General features: G+C 32.8%; 2 protein-coding genes across 7 annotated transcripts in view; one reads left to right on the forward strand and one right to left on the reverse strand.

Moving 5' to 3' along the window:
- LOC105198139 (TWiK family of potassium channels protein 9) overlaps positions 1-16,494 on the forward strand; it is a 428,118-nt gene that overhangs the window by 400,662 nt on the left and 10,962 nt on the right. The window lies entirely within an intron of this gene.
- Positions 919-5,944, reverse strand: LOC113003947. The gene is made up of 4 exons (XM_026135518.2): positions 5,867-5,944; positions 5,552-5,581; positions 3,234-5,425; positions 919-3,011 (listed from the first exon to the last, which is right to left on the reverse strand). The coding sequence occupies exons 1-4, from the start codon at positions 5,942-5,944 to the stop codon at positions 1,298-1,300; spliced, it is 4,014 nt and encodes a 1,337-aa protein (XP_025991303.2). The 3' UTR covers positions 919-1,297.

Below are 16,494 nucleotides of genomic sequence, written 5' to 3' on the forward strand. Positions count from 1 at the left end.
CTTCGAATGCTACTGACTTGAATTCTGTCGAGCATTATTCGATCTATTCATCATATGTATTCAAAATAAATTAATAATCTGTTATTAATATTTTTAGAGAATACGAAATAATTGAATTTTTTTCTCTTCTTTCGATCTCTCTTTCTCTCTTTCTTTCTTTACACTCAGAAAAAGTTATGATTAAATTAATTAAATTATTTTTTGAACTTGCTTTTTTCAAGTTAAAGTAAAAATAAAAATTGAAAAAAATAAAAATTATTAGATTTCAAGACATGATGTTATTAACTATTCTTAAAGTAAATAAATTATTTGTTCAAATTATTAATTTCATTTAAATGAATTATTTTTTAATTCAAAGAAGACTGACAGAAATGTAAGAAATAATTTTATTGTTCAGATTTTAAAAATATATTTCTTGTATTTAAAAAAAGATTTGTGCCGCACAATCAAGCTATTTCTTCAATTCTAATAAAAGAAACAATCAAAAAATCTCTTCAAGTCAAAGGAACTTTTCTTTAATCGTATAGCAATGCACAAATTTCTTTGATTTAAACAAATTTTCTTTGACTCGAAGAAATCTTTCTCTGGGTATATGTTATTATAAAATAGTGCTCGCAAAGATATAATTTTAATATAAATCTTTGTGTCCATAAATTAGTATTGTTGATAGTTTTCTACATGCACTTAAGTGCATCTGCAGTTGCTAGGTTAGGAAGGAAAATAGAGGTTCAATTTGGGGCACTTTGAATGTTTTCCTAAAGTGCATAAATTATCGAGTGTTCTAGTTGTCTCGCAACGAGAATTTATGAATGATTGTCACTTACTAGAACACTATCGATCTCAAACTTGTCAGAGAACTGCTTGTCATAATTTTGCCAATAAAGAAGGATCTAACTAAAGATTAATACAAAATTATTATTTAAAACTTCTTGTATAATTTAACAAATATATAAAGTTTTCACGTGTCTCTCTATTTCTGTCTTCCTCTTTCCTTTACAAATTGCGCTATTAACAGACTTACATGTTATTTTTCTTAAATTATACAATTTATTTTGTGTGTAATCTTAATATGCAATATTAAAAATTCTATACGAGACAATATTTAACACATGGCAAATTGTTTAGCATTACAAACACACAAATAAAAAATACCTTAGTTAATTCTTTATTATAAAACACACTCGTTTTCGGACGTATTTATACTCATTTTCTATTTCTTATAAATTCAGATCAATAGTGTCTAATTAGAGCATTTCTGTTGGTGAATTGTATTTTATTTAATAAATCTACCGATCTTTTAAAATTCAGAGTAAGTTGGCATCAAGATCGCGCCTGCTCCATCCTGTTTCACGCGTGGAAGTATGATCACAATGTCTTTTTTAATTTTAGTAGTAATCTCCGGCTTCTTTAGCAAGTGCTTGAATAAACCTTGAATAAACTTCCCTTGCGTCTTGTACTGTTCGAAATTGAAGTCGTCATTGTCTTGTAAGAGACTAGGATTTTGAGCCAAATATGTGATTAATTCATTGTACGCTAGTTTCTCTTTGTACGTCAACTCATCAAAATCCACCGTCTCTTGGATCATGGTGCCTAAGTTTACTTCCGTCTTAACTACGTACGTTTCGACCCACATCCATATGATGGGCAAAGCACCATCACCAGTGAATTGTACCTTGTGTTCATAATATCTAAGCGCCACCATAAGGCTGTCCTCAAGATTTATGTTACCGTACACTGAACTGGCAATAATTTTCTGCAAAAGTTCTCCGCGAGTCATAGTTGATGGAGGCATTGGTATGTTCAATCGATCCAAAAGAGTTAGATCGTCGAGGAATTGATTCAGCGTCTTTTGCATAATGATTTCGGCATCGTTCTGAATAATTGGAAGAGCATACATCAAACTCGTCAGTTCAGGCTGCCACTGACCCGTAGTTTCAGACATCATTTTCACGAGTCTATCTTCAGATACTTGAATGGTCATCGATGGTATCTCGATAGCTTGTATATAAATTTCAACCGAGTATTTCAGCTTCGGATTTGATTGAATCATTTTACTCTCCTTTAGTTTGTACAAGAGCGTTATCAGAAGCGCACCCTTATTTGGGTACAACAACGGTTGAAAATCGGGTCCAAGTATTTCCATAATTTTTGAGGATTTGAAAATCATTTTAAGAGATTGTACTACGGCCGCAAACGGGTTTCCTTTTTCCAAAGTAGGTAGTAAATCAATGTAAGGATTAGATGGTTTTACAGACTGTAACAATAATTTAGGATTGACAAGAGGTATAGTGACACTTTCGACTGTCAACTGTTTACTGGGTGGATTTTCGCCAATTATACTGTAAGTGAAGTTATTTGGACTAAACGTAGAATATACGACGTTGGTTACAAGCTTCTTCGACGAAACTATGATAGGTAACAAAATTGTTGGGCTAACATATTCTATAGTAGAAATGTATTTATAAATTGTGGTTGTCAATTCTGTATTCTTTATTACTTCGGGATAAGTTATGGCTTTCTTAAGTATTGTTGACAATAATGCAATGTTCGTGGGGATACGTTTTACATCCACATTCTTCAAGATTTTCTTAACATTTTTGCCAAATATAGCAGACAATGGTTGCAATACTTGTTTTACTATTGTTGACTTCGTTTCTCGCATAAGTTCATTTATGTCCGGTGGTTTCAAAAGTTTCTTAACCTCTGGTAAAACAATCTCAGGCTCTGTTGCGTTGTAATTATTACCCGTCGTAACAACTAGGACGCCAGTCTTGGATAGTAGCACTCTAAGAGGTCGATCAGTTTTTATACTCGGAGGTAATACTACCGCATTTGACACGCTTTCGTTATTCATTTTCTCTTCAACCTTCTGTAAAAGTTTTGGTTTATGTGTTGTCATTTCAATAGGTTTTTTCGTTGTAATTTTAACCATTTCTTCCACAAAGGATACCTCCTCAATTTCCTCGCTTGTACTGGGGCGACGTGATACTTCATAAATTATTAATTGTGGAGTATGTTCTGAAGTATGTTCTGTAGTATGTTCTAAAGTATAGTCTACAGTATGTTCTGGAGTATACTCTGGAGTATGTTCTGAAGTACGTTCTGGAGTATGTTCTGGAGTATATTCTGAAATATATTCTGGAGTATATTCTGTAGTGTGTTCTTTAGTATGTTCTGGAGTATATTCTGCAATATGTTCTGTAGTATGTTCTGGAGTATATTCTTCAGTATATTCTGTAGTATGTTCTGAAGAATAGTTTATTTCAGTTGTATGTTCTTCAACAGTGCTCTCTGTTGTATAATGTGGCTGCCATGTTTGTGGTTTTTGTGTCGGTTTATAAGTATTAATCAGAATAGGAACATTAGGTACTGATGTTGTTAACAAAGGTTTCAAAGTTATAGGCCGAACTGATGTTGATCCTCGAATAGGTACATATTCGGTAACTGGTGTTTGGGTGACCTTCGGTTCGATGCCTTTTGTTGTTTCCTTGGTGAGTTTTCTCTTGGTGACTAACGTCTCGGTAACTGGTGCTTGTTTTATCGTAGTTGGTGATACAACCTTTGTTTCTCTAGAGTCGACGTATGTAGGAATTCTTGTTTCCCAAATCTCCGAAGTTCTACCTTTTGATACACCTTGTACAGCGAGACCGGCTTTACCAACATATTTATCTATGTTCCATACATATCCATACGAAACTTTATTGAAGTTACTTGGCACATTGCCTATATATGTATTATCTGTTCCGACTGCCATACCTACTTGGTTTTCTCGGTCTACATAGACATTTACATCCACTGGTTTTATGGTATATTGCGTTTTCTGTTGTTGTGTTGTTTGTGTTTGTTTTAGCATATATACTACGTTTTGAATTTTTGTTGTTAACGTCATAGGTATATTATTTTGTATTTTTTGTATCTGCTGGAATGTATTCACCAAACATTGTTTAGGTATCGTACACTTTTCTTTCTCCGTCGGTATCAAAGTGCTCAGAAGCACGGATATTTGTGGCTGTGCGATTAATTCAAGTTTTATGGAATCTATTGTCGACTGAAGGGCTGGTTCTATGTTAGGAATTTTCAAAGAGTCCAAAAGTATCAATACGTCGATTTCTGGTGACACAAATGGCATGAAGAATCTAGAATACCTTTCCATAATTACAGCTGAAAGCAGAACTGTAGCCGAATTGTGCAGTACTGAATTAGTATTTGGATTACTTGATACGCGATTCGTAAGTCTCGTTAGGAACGCCAAGAGAAGATCCAAAGGATCGTTATAGGCAAATTTATTGAATCCTTTGAGGATTTTGTTTATGTCCTCGTTTCTGTAATTGCGCATGAAGTACGTTAGTAGTTGGTCTTTCATGCGCACTGCATCTTGATCAAACTCCTGAGGAGTAACGGCTGACAGCAGCATTCCTATATCAAGGTCTTTCTCAATCAGATGTTGCATATATTTGAAGTTTGAATTAATATGAGTCGGAACCGTTACAATTTTCAAGTGATGGTACACGTAAGCCGTGGCATCCTTTATGGTCACTTCTAAGTTTGAATTGAGAATTTTGGTTAGGATGAAGAAGACAAGTGTATAAGCGTCCTTCTCAACAGGAGCCTCCCTCACGATCGAATTCCAACTGTTACGTTCAATGACACTATTTTTGGTTAAATCATAAATAAATCTGACATTTTCTTCCAATACGGGATCTTCGCTAGGATTCGGTAAGTTTATCACTATCAAACCGAATTGTTCTTGCGACAGAGATAGCTTCTTTACTTGTAGATTGTAAAGAATCTTTACGAACACCGGACCAACAGCTGTTTGAGTGATGTTCGAGTTTCTATCGTATCCCATCATCTCTTCGTTTTTAATTTTAGTGATTGAAATCGTGTTTATATCAATATTGGCAAGATAATTAAATGTCTCAAATTCCGTTGGTTTCAGTAACGCATTGAAATCGACTCTTTTCAAGTCTATCTCATTGAGCAAGTATTTGGCCGTGCATTGAGTATAAGCTGGTAAATTTGGTATCAACGACGACAATATGACGCTTGTTTGTTGATTCTTATCCGGGGTGTCTAATTTGGGTAAAATAGACAATAAGTTGTACATATAAACCATCTTCTTCTTGAGGAAGACGTAAAGCGTCTGCAAGGCTGTATACTGGTCCTCCATCAAATCGTTTTCACTACCGTGGAGCAAGTACGAGAAGACATAAAGTATGTTATCACGGAATGTCACTGACAATTTTAATTTCTCTATTACTACGTTCTTTTTATTTTCGCCGGTAGAAACAGTTTCCTCTTCTTCCAGATATTGAAAACTGCTATATTGTTGATACGTCATAGGATTCAAAGATCTTCGTACGACGCCGAAATCCGAAAGACTGCGTGCAAGGATGTCATCATTATTTGATTTATGCCTACTTCCCTTTAATCAGAAATATCTTTTATTGTTGCGATAAATTATATAATAAAAATAAATAATTATATAACAGACAAAATTCATATATATAACTTTATTATTATTTTGAAAGAGACTTATATTCTCACTTACTTCTTTTTTTAATTTTGGACGAAGTTTGCCCTGAAAGTGAAAGAAATCAAATTATTATTAATAATTATTTCTTTATTATGTAATAATTATTATTAATAGTTATTATATAATAAAATAAAATACATAACTTATTTTTTTTTAATTTAACAAAATTCAACAATTTGCTTTGCTTTAGCCGTTTATACGATGGCTAATCGGAATTATAATACATGTATCTAATTAATGATGCGCTTGTACAATTGTTTGTATTGCTATATCACAATATTATTGTTGGAATGTTAATAGTTTGCATTGGTATAATAAACTTACAGTGGCAATTGAAGTACCGCATTGCACGAGTGCTATTCCGGTTATAACAACAAATATAATAATTATTGCATTATTCACTAGCATCTTGCCGAAAGTTATGGCCGAATCGGGCCAAATATAATTATATAAAATTTCCGATTGATGTTAGTGTAAAATGCTTCACATTACACAATATTGGATTTTAAAATCGCTGCGTCTCGCAGCATGCCACAAAGACTGAAGTAAGATTTAACGAGGGCGGTGTCTTTATATGGAACAACAATCGAATTGCCATGGTTAGAATTATGTAGGTGCGTGTACGCGACCGCCAGTGGAGAATGAGTAACTCAGCAAGCGCATGTTATTGCTAACTGATAATTAAATTTTACTGTTCCGTACGTCGGTGTTCCACTCCCACTGGTTCCTTCTACTTGGCTGGCTTGAGCTGTTGCATCGAGCGAGATGAGATACGCTTGTTTGATTTATTATTCTTGATACCATCTTTAAACGACCAGATGCCGTATTACTTTTATGTTACAAAGAGATTTGTTCTACCACTGAAGTTCTATTGCAGAATTTAATCCTCGGATTGTCATTCGAGTTGATTGTGGAAGAAAATAGACTTTCCCAAAATTGGAACTGTGACACACATGGCAGATGGTATTTATTTATTAAATAACTCGTGATTAGAAGCTGCATGTTTGTAACAGCGAACCACGCGTTGTCTTTGACGAGGAGTTGTACATTTAAAAAAAATGTATTTATCCAGTTCGGTCTTTCAACGGATTAAAAATTAATCACCGTACTATTGCGTAAGAGAGACAATATAAATATCTCATGCGAGAAATATACACAGAATAAATATGAAATACTGGAAAATTACAAATACTGGATCGGCTTGTTCGAAAAATTCGCTCATCAAAATATTCGCGCTTCGCGGAATTGTCACCGGCGCATCAAATTCTCATTAGTTTCTTTCGTTATTTTACGGATTGTGTTCAATATCTTTCCGAAGCGACGCTGTCCCCGTGCTATAAATTCCGTGCGAGAGTAAAACTAAAATTTTTCTATTAATAAAAATGATCTCAATGCTAGAGAGAACCATTTTCCACAACATCCTCTAAGCAAACTTATCTCAAACATTTATATACACACATACACGCACGTATATATTCGCACAAATCGATTTATTTATGTGACACGTCACATAAAATTCTTATTATCGCAGTGATTGATTAGCTAGTATGTCCAAACTAATAATCACCGTCACAGGAATTAGGAAGTAACGCGTTATTCGTAGCCCATCGTTACCGTTATCTTTACGTACTTCCAGTAACGATCGTTACTTTTCTTTCATCTGTAACGGTAACGGTAACACTGTTATATTTTTACAGTAACGGTAACAAAAGTCGTTGCTTTTTTCGTTATTTTTGTTTTATATGATTCAGTAAATTCGCGCATTTTTTTGCGCAAATACATATGGTTATCAACGTGCCAGATCAAAATGCATTATGTGCAACTATACATTTATTTATTTTCATATTTCATAATGTATTTTGAATATTGAAAAATATTTTGTACTTATTTTTACATATATTTTATATTTTATTTTGACAGTTATTGCTGATAGTATTGAGAATTTATAATACGTATATATGTAATGTGAATTATAAATATTCTCCACTAGCAATATGAATATTGAAATCCATTCGTAGTAACGATATTGATGCGATTGTAAAAACAATGAAAATTTTTGACAAAATTTGTGTTTATGAATTGCAATTTAAATTTCTATAAAGATAAGTATATTAAAAATAAAAATGTTAATATAAAAATTTGAATGAGTTAATAGATAAGTTTAGAAAATAGCTTGTTGCATAAAGAGAAAGAGAGAGAGAGAGAGAGAGACTAATTTAGCATTGTAATTTTAACTTAATTAATTTAATTAACTAATTTGATTATTACATTTAATATTGATTATTAAATAACGTAATTCTAAAATTTAATATCTCATTCTCTTCTTTAACATTACAATAAAGTAACGAATCACTATTTTCTAAATGGTAAAGGTACCACGTTACTTTTTATAATTAGTAAATAATTGAGGTTTCTTTTATAAAAAAATCCGTTTAGTGACAAAAAATCAATAATATATATAATGTGAACTATAGATTTTTATTACTAAAACAACGATATCAGAACATAATTTCTACCTACCACATAAATAATAAATAATTAAAAGGTAATCCAAAGTAGTTACTAGAGGAGAAACGTGCGTTACGTTACTAGTTATATAGTATAAGGCACTTTTCTATCTAGACATGAATTATACGAAACTTTTCTATCTCACGACTGAGACGGACATGAGGTCCAATTTCTACTACGATATAATGCAAACAGACGCTCATATAAATGCAATGTTTAACGTTCAACGTCCTACAACCTTACATTTATACGTTCCAAGCCATTTCATGTCTTTTCCGTAGACATAGACATACAGCTTGAAACGAGATACTCTCAACATGTAACCCATACTCGCGACGAAGCGCTCTTCCCTGATTGAGCGCGGTATATTTTTACTCAGCCGGCCAATAAAACCGAAGCTGACAATCTACTGTGTCCCCTAACAAATGACAACAGATAACGGGCGACCGAAAGGGTCGTGCCGTCGTGAACGATAAGGTGGCAGGACAGTGACGAATAAGCCCTCGCGATAGTTCCGCGGAGCTTCCGCGGCTGCAATTCCATCGGCGATGCAGCCGATGCTGCCGCCATCATATACGTACCGGGGGCAATTCCGATAGGCGATCCATTATCTTAAGCGGCGTCGAGCAATCGATTCGCGCCGCATCTCGGCCGAGCGCTTTTTCAGGTCCCTCCAGGACCTTCGCGCTCCGCGCTGTGCAACGCGGCCTCTCTTTCACTCTCTTTTCTATCTCGCCCCCGCGTCACCCCTTTATTCCCGGCGCGCACGTAATTTTTTTTGGATTGACTCGCGAAATTCGCGCGCGCAACTGCATATTGCGCTTCTATGTTGCTTCCATCGCTCGTCCGTAAGGTCGACCTGTCGGAATTGGGATTGAACGATGCGCAAATACGGCCGGCTCCGCGCGTGAGCTAAAAGCTCGCGCGTTTTTGGAAAGGCATCGTTTTTCTCGCATTTCCGCGGAAGAATGAGCTTCTATTTATCCTGCGGAGATTAATGACGCTGTTTGTCGGCGATAAAATAGCCCCACAATACTTAACGTATTATTCTGTTTGGAAAAATGGGGATCGTGTATAATCAGGATTGTACATAAAATGTAGAGCTTTAAAGCTGCTACCGCTGCTGCTCTGCTCTCTCGCGAAACTTTTGCGTCATGGTAATGAAATTAATTGATGTAAACAACTTAGAACATATGAGAGTTAATATTTTATCAAAAGCTTTCGGCGACGTGTGCGCATATCATATATACACAGGTAAGATTTTTTATTCATATATAATAACAAAATGTTTTATAAGAAAAGTACTTTGAAAAATATACGTAGTCTTGTAAATCTTAACTGGTACAACATCTCTCAGCAATATTGCATTTTGCTAAAATGCTGTATACGAATAAATATTTTTATCTTAGAATTAAAATCTTTACACGAAGCGGAGCACTTCATAAATACTGAGAAAATATACATTTTTTTCTCAGAAATTTTTATATATGTATATGTGAATTCTGAAATATTCTAAGATTCATATAAAACATCCGAGAAATTGTTTGAAAAGTTCTAACATTATACAGAAATTCTGAAAAATTCTGAAATTTACATAAAAAATCTGAAAAATTATATAAAAAAATTTTGAGACAAATTTCTAAAAAATTATAAAATTTTTTTATACAAATGTAAAACAGTTCATAATTTACATATATGAAAATTTCTGAATAAAGAATAAAAAATATTTTCTCTGTATTTCTGAAAAATATGCCAATTCGTATAAAAATCCTGAGAAAACTTTTCACCATAGCATGCAGTATATTAAATCTTTCTGAAAAAGAAAAAAAAATCACAAAAGTGTAATTCAGCTCAACTTAATTAATATGTATTTTCCAAAAAAAAAAAATAAATGAAATCTTTAAATTGCATCAGTTAGAAAGAGAATATATTGCATATTGAAAAATTCAAAATGACCAACAGTTTGCACCACAAATTAGCTCAATTCAGAAATTGATCGAAATTCACGTACTTATGCCAATTATGCGCAATGGTTTATCTTTCTTCAATGGCCGTGACACGCAGGAATCGTGAACAGAGTGCGGATAATTGAAACAATTATCAAAGATTACATATATAATGCGCAAATAAATTGAAATTACAGATTTAAACTTAAGTTAGCGTCACAACGGTTAAATTACAAAAAATGTAAAAAAATCACTTTTTTTTGTGTTGCGCTTAATTCTCATTTGTCCGCTTTTCTGTAATTTTTTGATTATTAAAAGTTCTCAATTGTTTGTTTTTTATGCAAATAAATATTGAAAAGCCAGAAACACATCAAACGTATTCCAATCAACAACGTATTTAATTATAACCACGTATACACATATTATACACATATTATACACATTTTATATATATATATATATATATGTATATAGTATGTAACAACTTCTATATATGTAATGTTGAGTCGATAGTAGTAGTGGGAGAAGGTGGGAATATCAACTCCTAAAATACGTCACCTAGATCTAAAGAAGTCCTCTGTAACTTTCGTTAAAGATTATGAATTTAAAAATTCATATACCTGTATAGAATGTGTAAGTTTTGACTAGCTATCTGTCTCTTACGATTCCGTTGTTCTCACACGGAACCATGGGAATCTATTTTTCAGTAAATTATTTAACTTAAACCACGAGAAAGTGATATCAAAAAGATTCTTAATGCGTTGAGAAAAATATTGATAATTAAATAAAAAACAAACACATTTTCATGTTTAGTATAATAAAATGTAACTTTCGTATTATTTATAGCATTTGTACATTATATTTTATATTTTATATACATGTACGTGCTTATTTATATATGTTTAGTACCTTGAAGTTTCTAAAATCTAAACAATCAAGCATTTGTAACTTTTCGTATAATTAATATCAATTTATGGCTATATTGATTTGGTACAATATTTTATCATCACATAGCCTCACTTGAAACGAACTGTCACCAACTGTCAACCTCGCCGCAAAATCCATGACGTTGGCCGCCAATCGAATACGTGAGCGTCGATGTGTCAAAAATATGAACTGTACATACACGGACGAAGACGATGTTCCTTAAATAAAAATTTACAATTTTTACCTTTGCATCGTAATATCTCCACTCACAGAGTACGTAGAAAAAAAATTAAAACACTTTTAAATTCAAAAAATGTCTAACCGATTGAAAGCGGATTTTAATAGTCAATAATTTCTTATAAGGTAAATATATATGTATATATATATATATATATATATATATATATATATATATATATATATATATATAATATAGAAAGTAATAATTCGTTACAAGTTTCCTCAAACTGCGCGCCGCAGAACTTTAAAACGCAGCTGAGAGGTACGTACTACACAAAAAATTACTAAATTTTAATAAACTTTTGTTTGAATAGTTGCAATGAAATATTTACTTACGCTACACATAAAAAAATTAATATTTACTAAATGAAAAATAGGTAAATTAATTCTTGTACTAATAAATATTGACTTACGTTTAATAAATATTTCTTTGCAACTATTCAAACAAATACATATTAAAATTTAATAATTTTTCTCTCAGTGTAAAATCAGGACTTGGCTTTTGACTGTTTAGCCATTTTTTCAACTCAGTGTGATATACTTTCCGATCATAATAGCTTATTGTAAAAATATTTTTATTATATACTAAATATAATTCAAACTCAAGCTATTGATTAAACCTACCCAGAACTTGGTCTGTTCAGAGGTTATTGAGATCCGTTAAACTCGACTCGCATAGTCGCCTGCTTGCATTCATTTTGCATGAGACCGTGTTTTTTAATATATTAATTTGTGATATATACTTTCATAAACGTCAGAGTATTTTTCATGACAGAAAGTGCATCATTCGTTTTAATAATTTCTAAAAAAATTCGTAAAAAAATTTCAATCATTAATATCGTAAAAAGTTATATGACAGAATAACTGAGGTAATACTATTGTAGATGTCAACAGTATTGGCATTTCTCTCTGGCAGTACATTGTACAAATATCGCTGTTTATTCCTACAAACTTGTCGAGATAACGATTAGCTGTCACCAGATAAATTTTACGTTATAAATCAGCAACAGGAAAAATAGTCTTTTAATGCAATCCGACTCCCCTTTCTGCATCGCAGCGATACGGGTCAAAATTTATTAAAGCTCCGTATCTTGATCAAATAACGTTTTTGATTGTTTTGCGAAATTGAAGGAAAACTCTAGTTAGGTTTTTTTACCATAGATATTTTTATTCATCCTCTGGATAGCAACCCGATTGGACGCTGCTGCTGCTGCTGCTGCACTATAAATTCCGCTGCTCGATTGCGAGAACCGCTTTTGGAGATTACGATTGATCGACGTTTGCCGAAACTTAAGCTTTTACGATACCGAAGAAATTCTACGAATTTTTACGAACGCTTTATGTTTCAACTTCTCGTGCGAGAGGATTTCCGTTGACCTAGATATTGATTCTGAAACTTAATCAATTTTGATTCCTCGCGGAATATGAATTATAATAAGAAAATTTGTGTCGGAATTATCCTGGCAAAATAGTTGGGATAAACGGTAATAAATTTGACTTTTTCAAGATTAAATTGAGTAGCAAAACTGATTTTACGACTAACGTACCTCAGCCGAATAAGGCACATCCAACTTTTTTTTTTTTAATTATATTATTTATAGAAATATTAAAAAACGAATCAAATCTTTATTTCAATCACTCACAAAAATAAAATACGTCTCCCAGATAAAACATTTGTAAATAAACAAAAATGATTTGGTTTGAAACTCTGACTTTGGACTGTGTTACATACTCATGTTAATATAATAAGACCCGAATCAAAAATAAATTGAAAATAACGAAGGAATTCAACCTTATCTTTTATAATAAATTTTGAAAATAATCATTACAGTCACAAAAATAAAAACCCTTAGAATTTACTCTACTGTTATATGTCACAATTATCTTCAATTTTATCTTTAATCTTTCAATCTTTAGAAATTTCTAGCTACTTACTATAAGTGTAATTTTAGCTTGTCAAAAGTTATCAATATTAAAAGTTATTATCCTCTAATGCCTCAGACATAACAAATAAATAACAATGATCATAATAATGGCCACATGAATGAGCCTTGTTGAATACGTTGTTTCTAAAAGTATATTTATTCCGAAAAATTAATATATATGTTTGTTACTTTCAACAGTCAAGAAGTTGAATAATAATTGTAACATAAAATATATAAACCATAAAATAACGTATACATAATAAACATTGCTGCGAATTTTTATAAAAATAGTTTATATGACCTTTTCGCCACAAGTTTGTTGCAATAAATAAACGGTTTTAAAATTCCCCAGTTCTTTTTTATCTACTTTCTATGACATATCTTTTAAGCATGTCCTGTGTAGAAATTTATTAAATCTAGCTCCCCTATATACGAGGTGTGTTCAAAAAGTATCGCGAATTTTGAATTTTCGCGGGTTACGTATATTCGAATTTCGATCTTTTTGTGGCGTTATGTTGGTACTCATGTCTCTCACTTATGCCGACAAGCTCGGCCATTTTGAATGTTCACTTAATTGTTGACAGTTGCTTTGCTTGCACGTGTTTTGGATCGTCTTCGATTTTTACCTATTCAAAAAACATGGATCAAAGAACCTGTATCAAATTTTGTGTGAAAAACGAAATTAAGTGCGCGGATGCATTCCGAATGTTGACTGTGGCATACGGAGAAGCTACCTTGGACCGAAGCAATGTTTATCGGTGGTACAAAATGTTCTCAGAAGGCCGAGAAGATGTGAACGACGAAGAGCGTGCCGGACGCCCGAGCACTTCAACAACAGACGAAAAAATTAATGAAGTGGAGAAAATGGTATTGGCCAATCGTCGAATCACCGTTAGAGAAGTTGCTGAGGACCTAAACATATCGATTGGCTCGTGCCATTCGATTTTTATCAATGATTTAGGCATGAGACGGGTCGCCGCGAAATTCGTACCAAACGCCCCTGCTCACACATCGTTGCTTGTGCGCGACTTTTTGGCCAAAAACAACACACTAATTATGCCGCAGCCACCGTATTCCCCAGATCTGGCCCCCTGTGACTTTTTCTTGTTCCCTAAACTGAAGAGGCCCATGAAAGGACGACGTTACGCTACGCTTGACGAGATAAAGACGGCATCGAAGGAGGAGCTGAACAAGATAAAAAAAAATGATTTTTTGAAGTGCTTCGAAGATTGGAAAAACCGTTGGCACAAGTGTATAATATCTCATGGGGATTACTTTGAAGGGGACAAAATAGATATTCATGAATAAATAAATAATTTTTGAAAAAACACAAAATTCGCGATACTTTTTGAACACACCTTGTATGTTTTGTTACCTTCCTTCCCACCCATGGGTTTATGGGACCTTATAATTTCAACATGCTATATTTCTGAACAGAAAGTATATTTTTTAGCTTGTAATATATGAAATTGATACTTAAGAGTCTGATAAAGACGATAAACAAGACTCGGATCAAAAATATTTTATTCTCAAGTAATTACAATAAAAAAAAAATATTCCACAAAATCTCAAAAAATGAGCACTCACAGAGTCCATCAGACCCATGTGTGGGGAGCTAGGGTTAAGAATAGTCTTATGTAACATAAGGTCTCGATCGTTATTATGGATAATGTATGATATTCCTATTTTAGTCCTAATCTAGTAAGGTCCCGATTGTTACTTATTAGGAGTACCAAAAGTTTCCTTATTTTTATCAAATGAGATCCTTATCAGGATTTAATAAGGAAGTTTTAATTTTATAAATTCTTATTTATTAGAGTTAACTTATAAAAAAAGGGATTTATGAATTATCCCACATGTAAGAATAATAAATATTCAGTAAATCCTTATTATATCTACCCTTGCAGAAATGTAATTCTGACAGTATAAAATTAGTCAGTAATTAAGTAATATATTACTTATTTTAAGTATTAAAAGAACTAACAATAGTAATTTTAAATTACTTAAAATATAAGTAATATATTACTTAAATTATAGGTCAATCTATTACTGTCAGTATTACATTTTTATAAGAATACTTTGTAGGATAATAAGGAGTTTTTATTTAAATCTTATTTTATAATGAAGTCTATATTTGATTATTTAAAGTAAAAAGCAATGTAAATTTGATTTTTTTAATTTTCTGTTCTTTCCATAAAAGACCTGGATTCAGGCCAACTAATCCGGCCCTTATTAAAATCTTAGCAACATTTCTACATGGATTACTTTAGACTTAAAGCGCATTTTTAAATAATAAATTCAAAAGTAGGTCTTATTTATTGCTGAATCCTGTTCGGCTCAAATACCTGGAAAGACAGTATTTTCATATTTTGTACTTCAGTCATACCTATTGTGTACCAACTTACTTCAGGCGCTTATTATAATCGCGTACATACACGCATTATGTATGCGCATAAACGCGCGAATGCATACATTTACACAAATCAATTTGCTCGTGATCCCACATTACACAAAGTTCTTATTGCCGTAGTGGTTAATTAGCGTGAGTAAACCACCGAGAATATTATCCTTTAAGTATCCGGAAAGCTAATATTGCGCAAAATTAACTACCGCGGCTCTATTCTTTCTCCATCGTAATATTACCATCGTGCAATAGAACAACTGTCTCTTTATCGAAAGTAAAACCTCTGCAGATGCAACTGCATCTCAATATATTTCATGTAAATTCCCAATAAGCATCAAATCATTATTATTATGTTATTACCACGATATTTTTCAAAATGTATTTAAACAGTTCAGGACGGGCATATTATTCTATATACCGAATGAAACATATATAATAATTGAAATATTTTGAAAGCGGATTAATATTTTTAAATGAATAAAGCATTATTTTAATCAGGATTTTAGATTCTACATTTTGATGTAGGTCATCGCCAATTTCTACGAAAATCTGTAAAGCGATACAAAAAATATTCTTTCACATATTTTATTTTACTGCTTCCAATGTTATATTCTATTCAAAATAACATTTACTATTTTAAATCTATCGTTTTCTAATTTCAAACTACAACTAATTGAAAGTATCATTGGAAAAAAAATGTTCATCATACGCACCGCATAGAACACGGGATACACTGTCCCTGGACAAAAGGGACCTAGTAGGCCTTCTCACTGTCTACTCAGATGCCACCTTAGCATAATTGGCAAGGCTGAGGAGGATGGCTGCCGCTTCTGTATAGAAACAGCTGAAACGGCTAAGCATACCTTATGCAGCTGTCCGCAGAGCAAAATTCTTAGGTGAGGCGCTTATCATTTCTGATTGAATTAGAGAGCTAGAATCCCGGCAAGTCGTTAGGTTCTTCAAGAATCTCGACCTGGCCCAAACCTGAGAAAGGGCATGGTCACAATA

This window comes from Solenopsis invicta, chromosome 8 (assembly GCF_016802725.1).
Source record: "Solenopsis invicta isolate M01_SB chromosome 8, UNIL_Sinv_3.0, whole genome shotgun sequence".
Classification (NCBI taxonomy): Eukaryota; Metazoa; Arthropoda; class Insecta; order Hymenoptera; family Formicidae; genus Solenopsis; species Solenopsis invicta.

Excerpts from the sequence above, each read along its gene's own strand:
- LOC113003947 (XM_026135518.2), bottom strand. The coding sequence starts at position 5,944 with ATGCTAGTGAATAATGCAATAATTATTATATTTGTTGTTATAACCGGA. Across the intron at positions 5,582-5,866 it reads TGCAATGCGGTACTTCAATT|GGCAAACTTCGTCCAAAATT; the intron begins GCCACTGTAAGT and ends TTTCACTTTCAG. Across the intron at positions 5,426-5,551 it reads GTCCAAAATTAAAAAAAGAA|GGAAGTAGGCATAAATCAAA; the intron begins GTAAGTGAGAAT and ends TTCTGATTAAAG.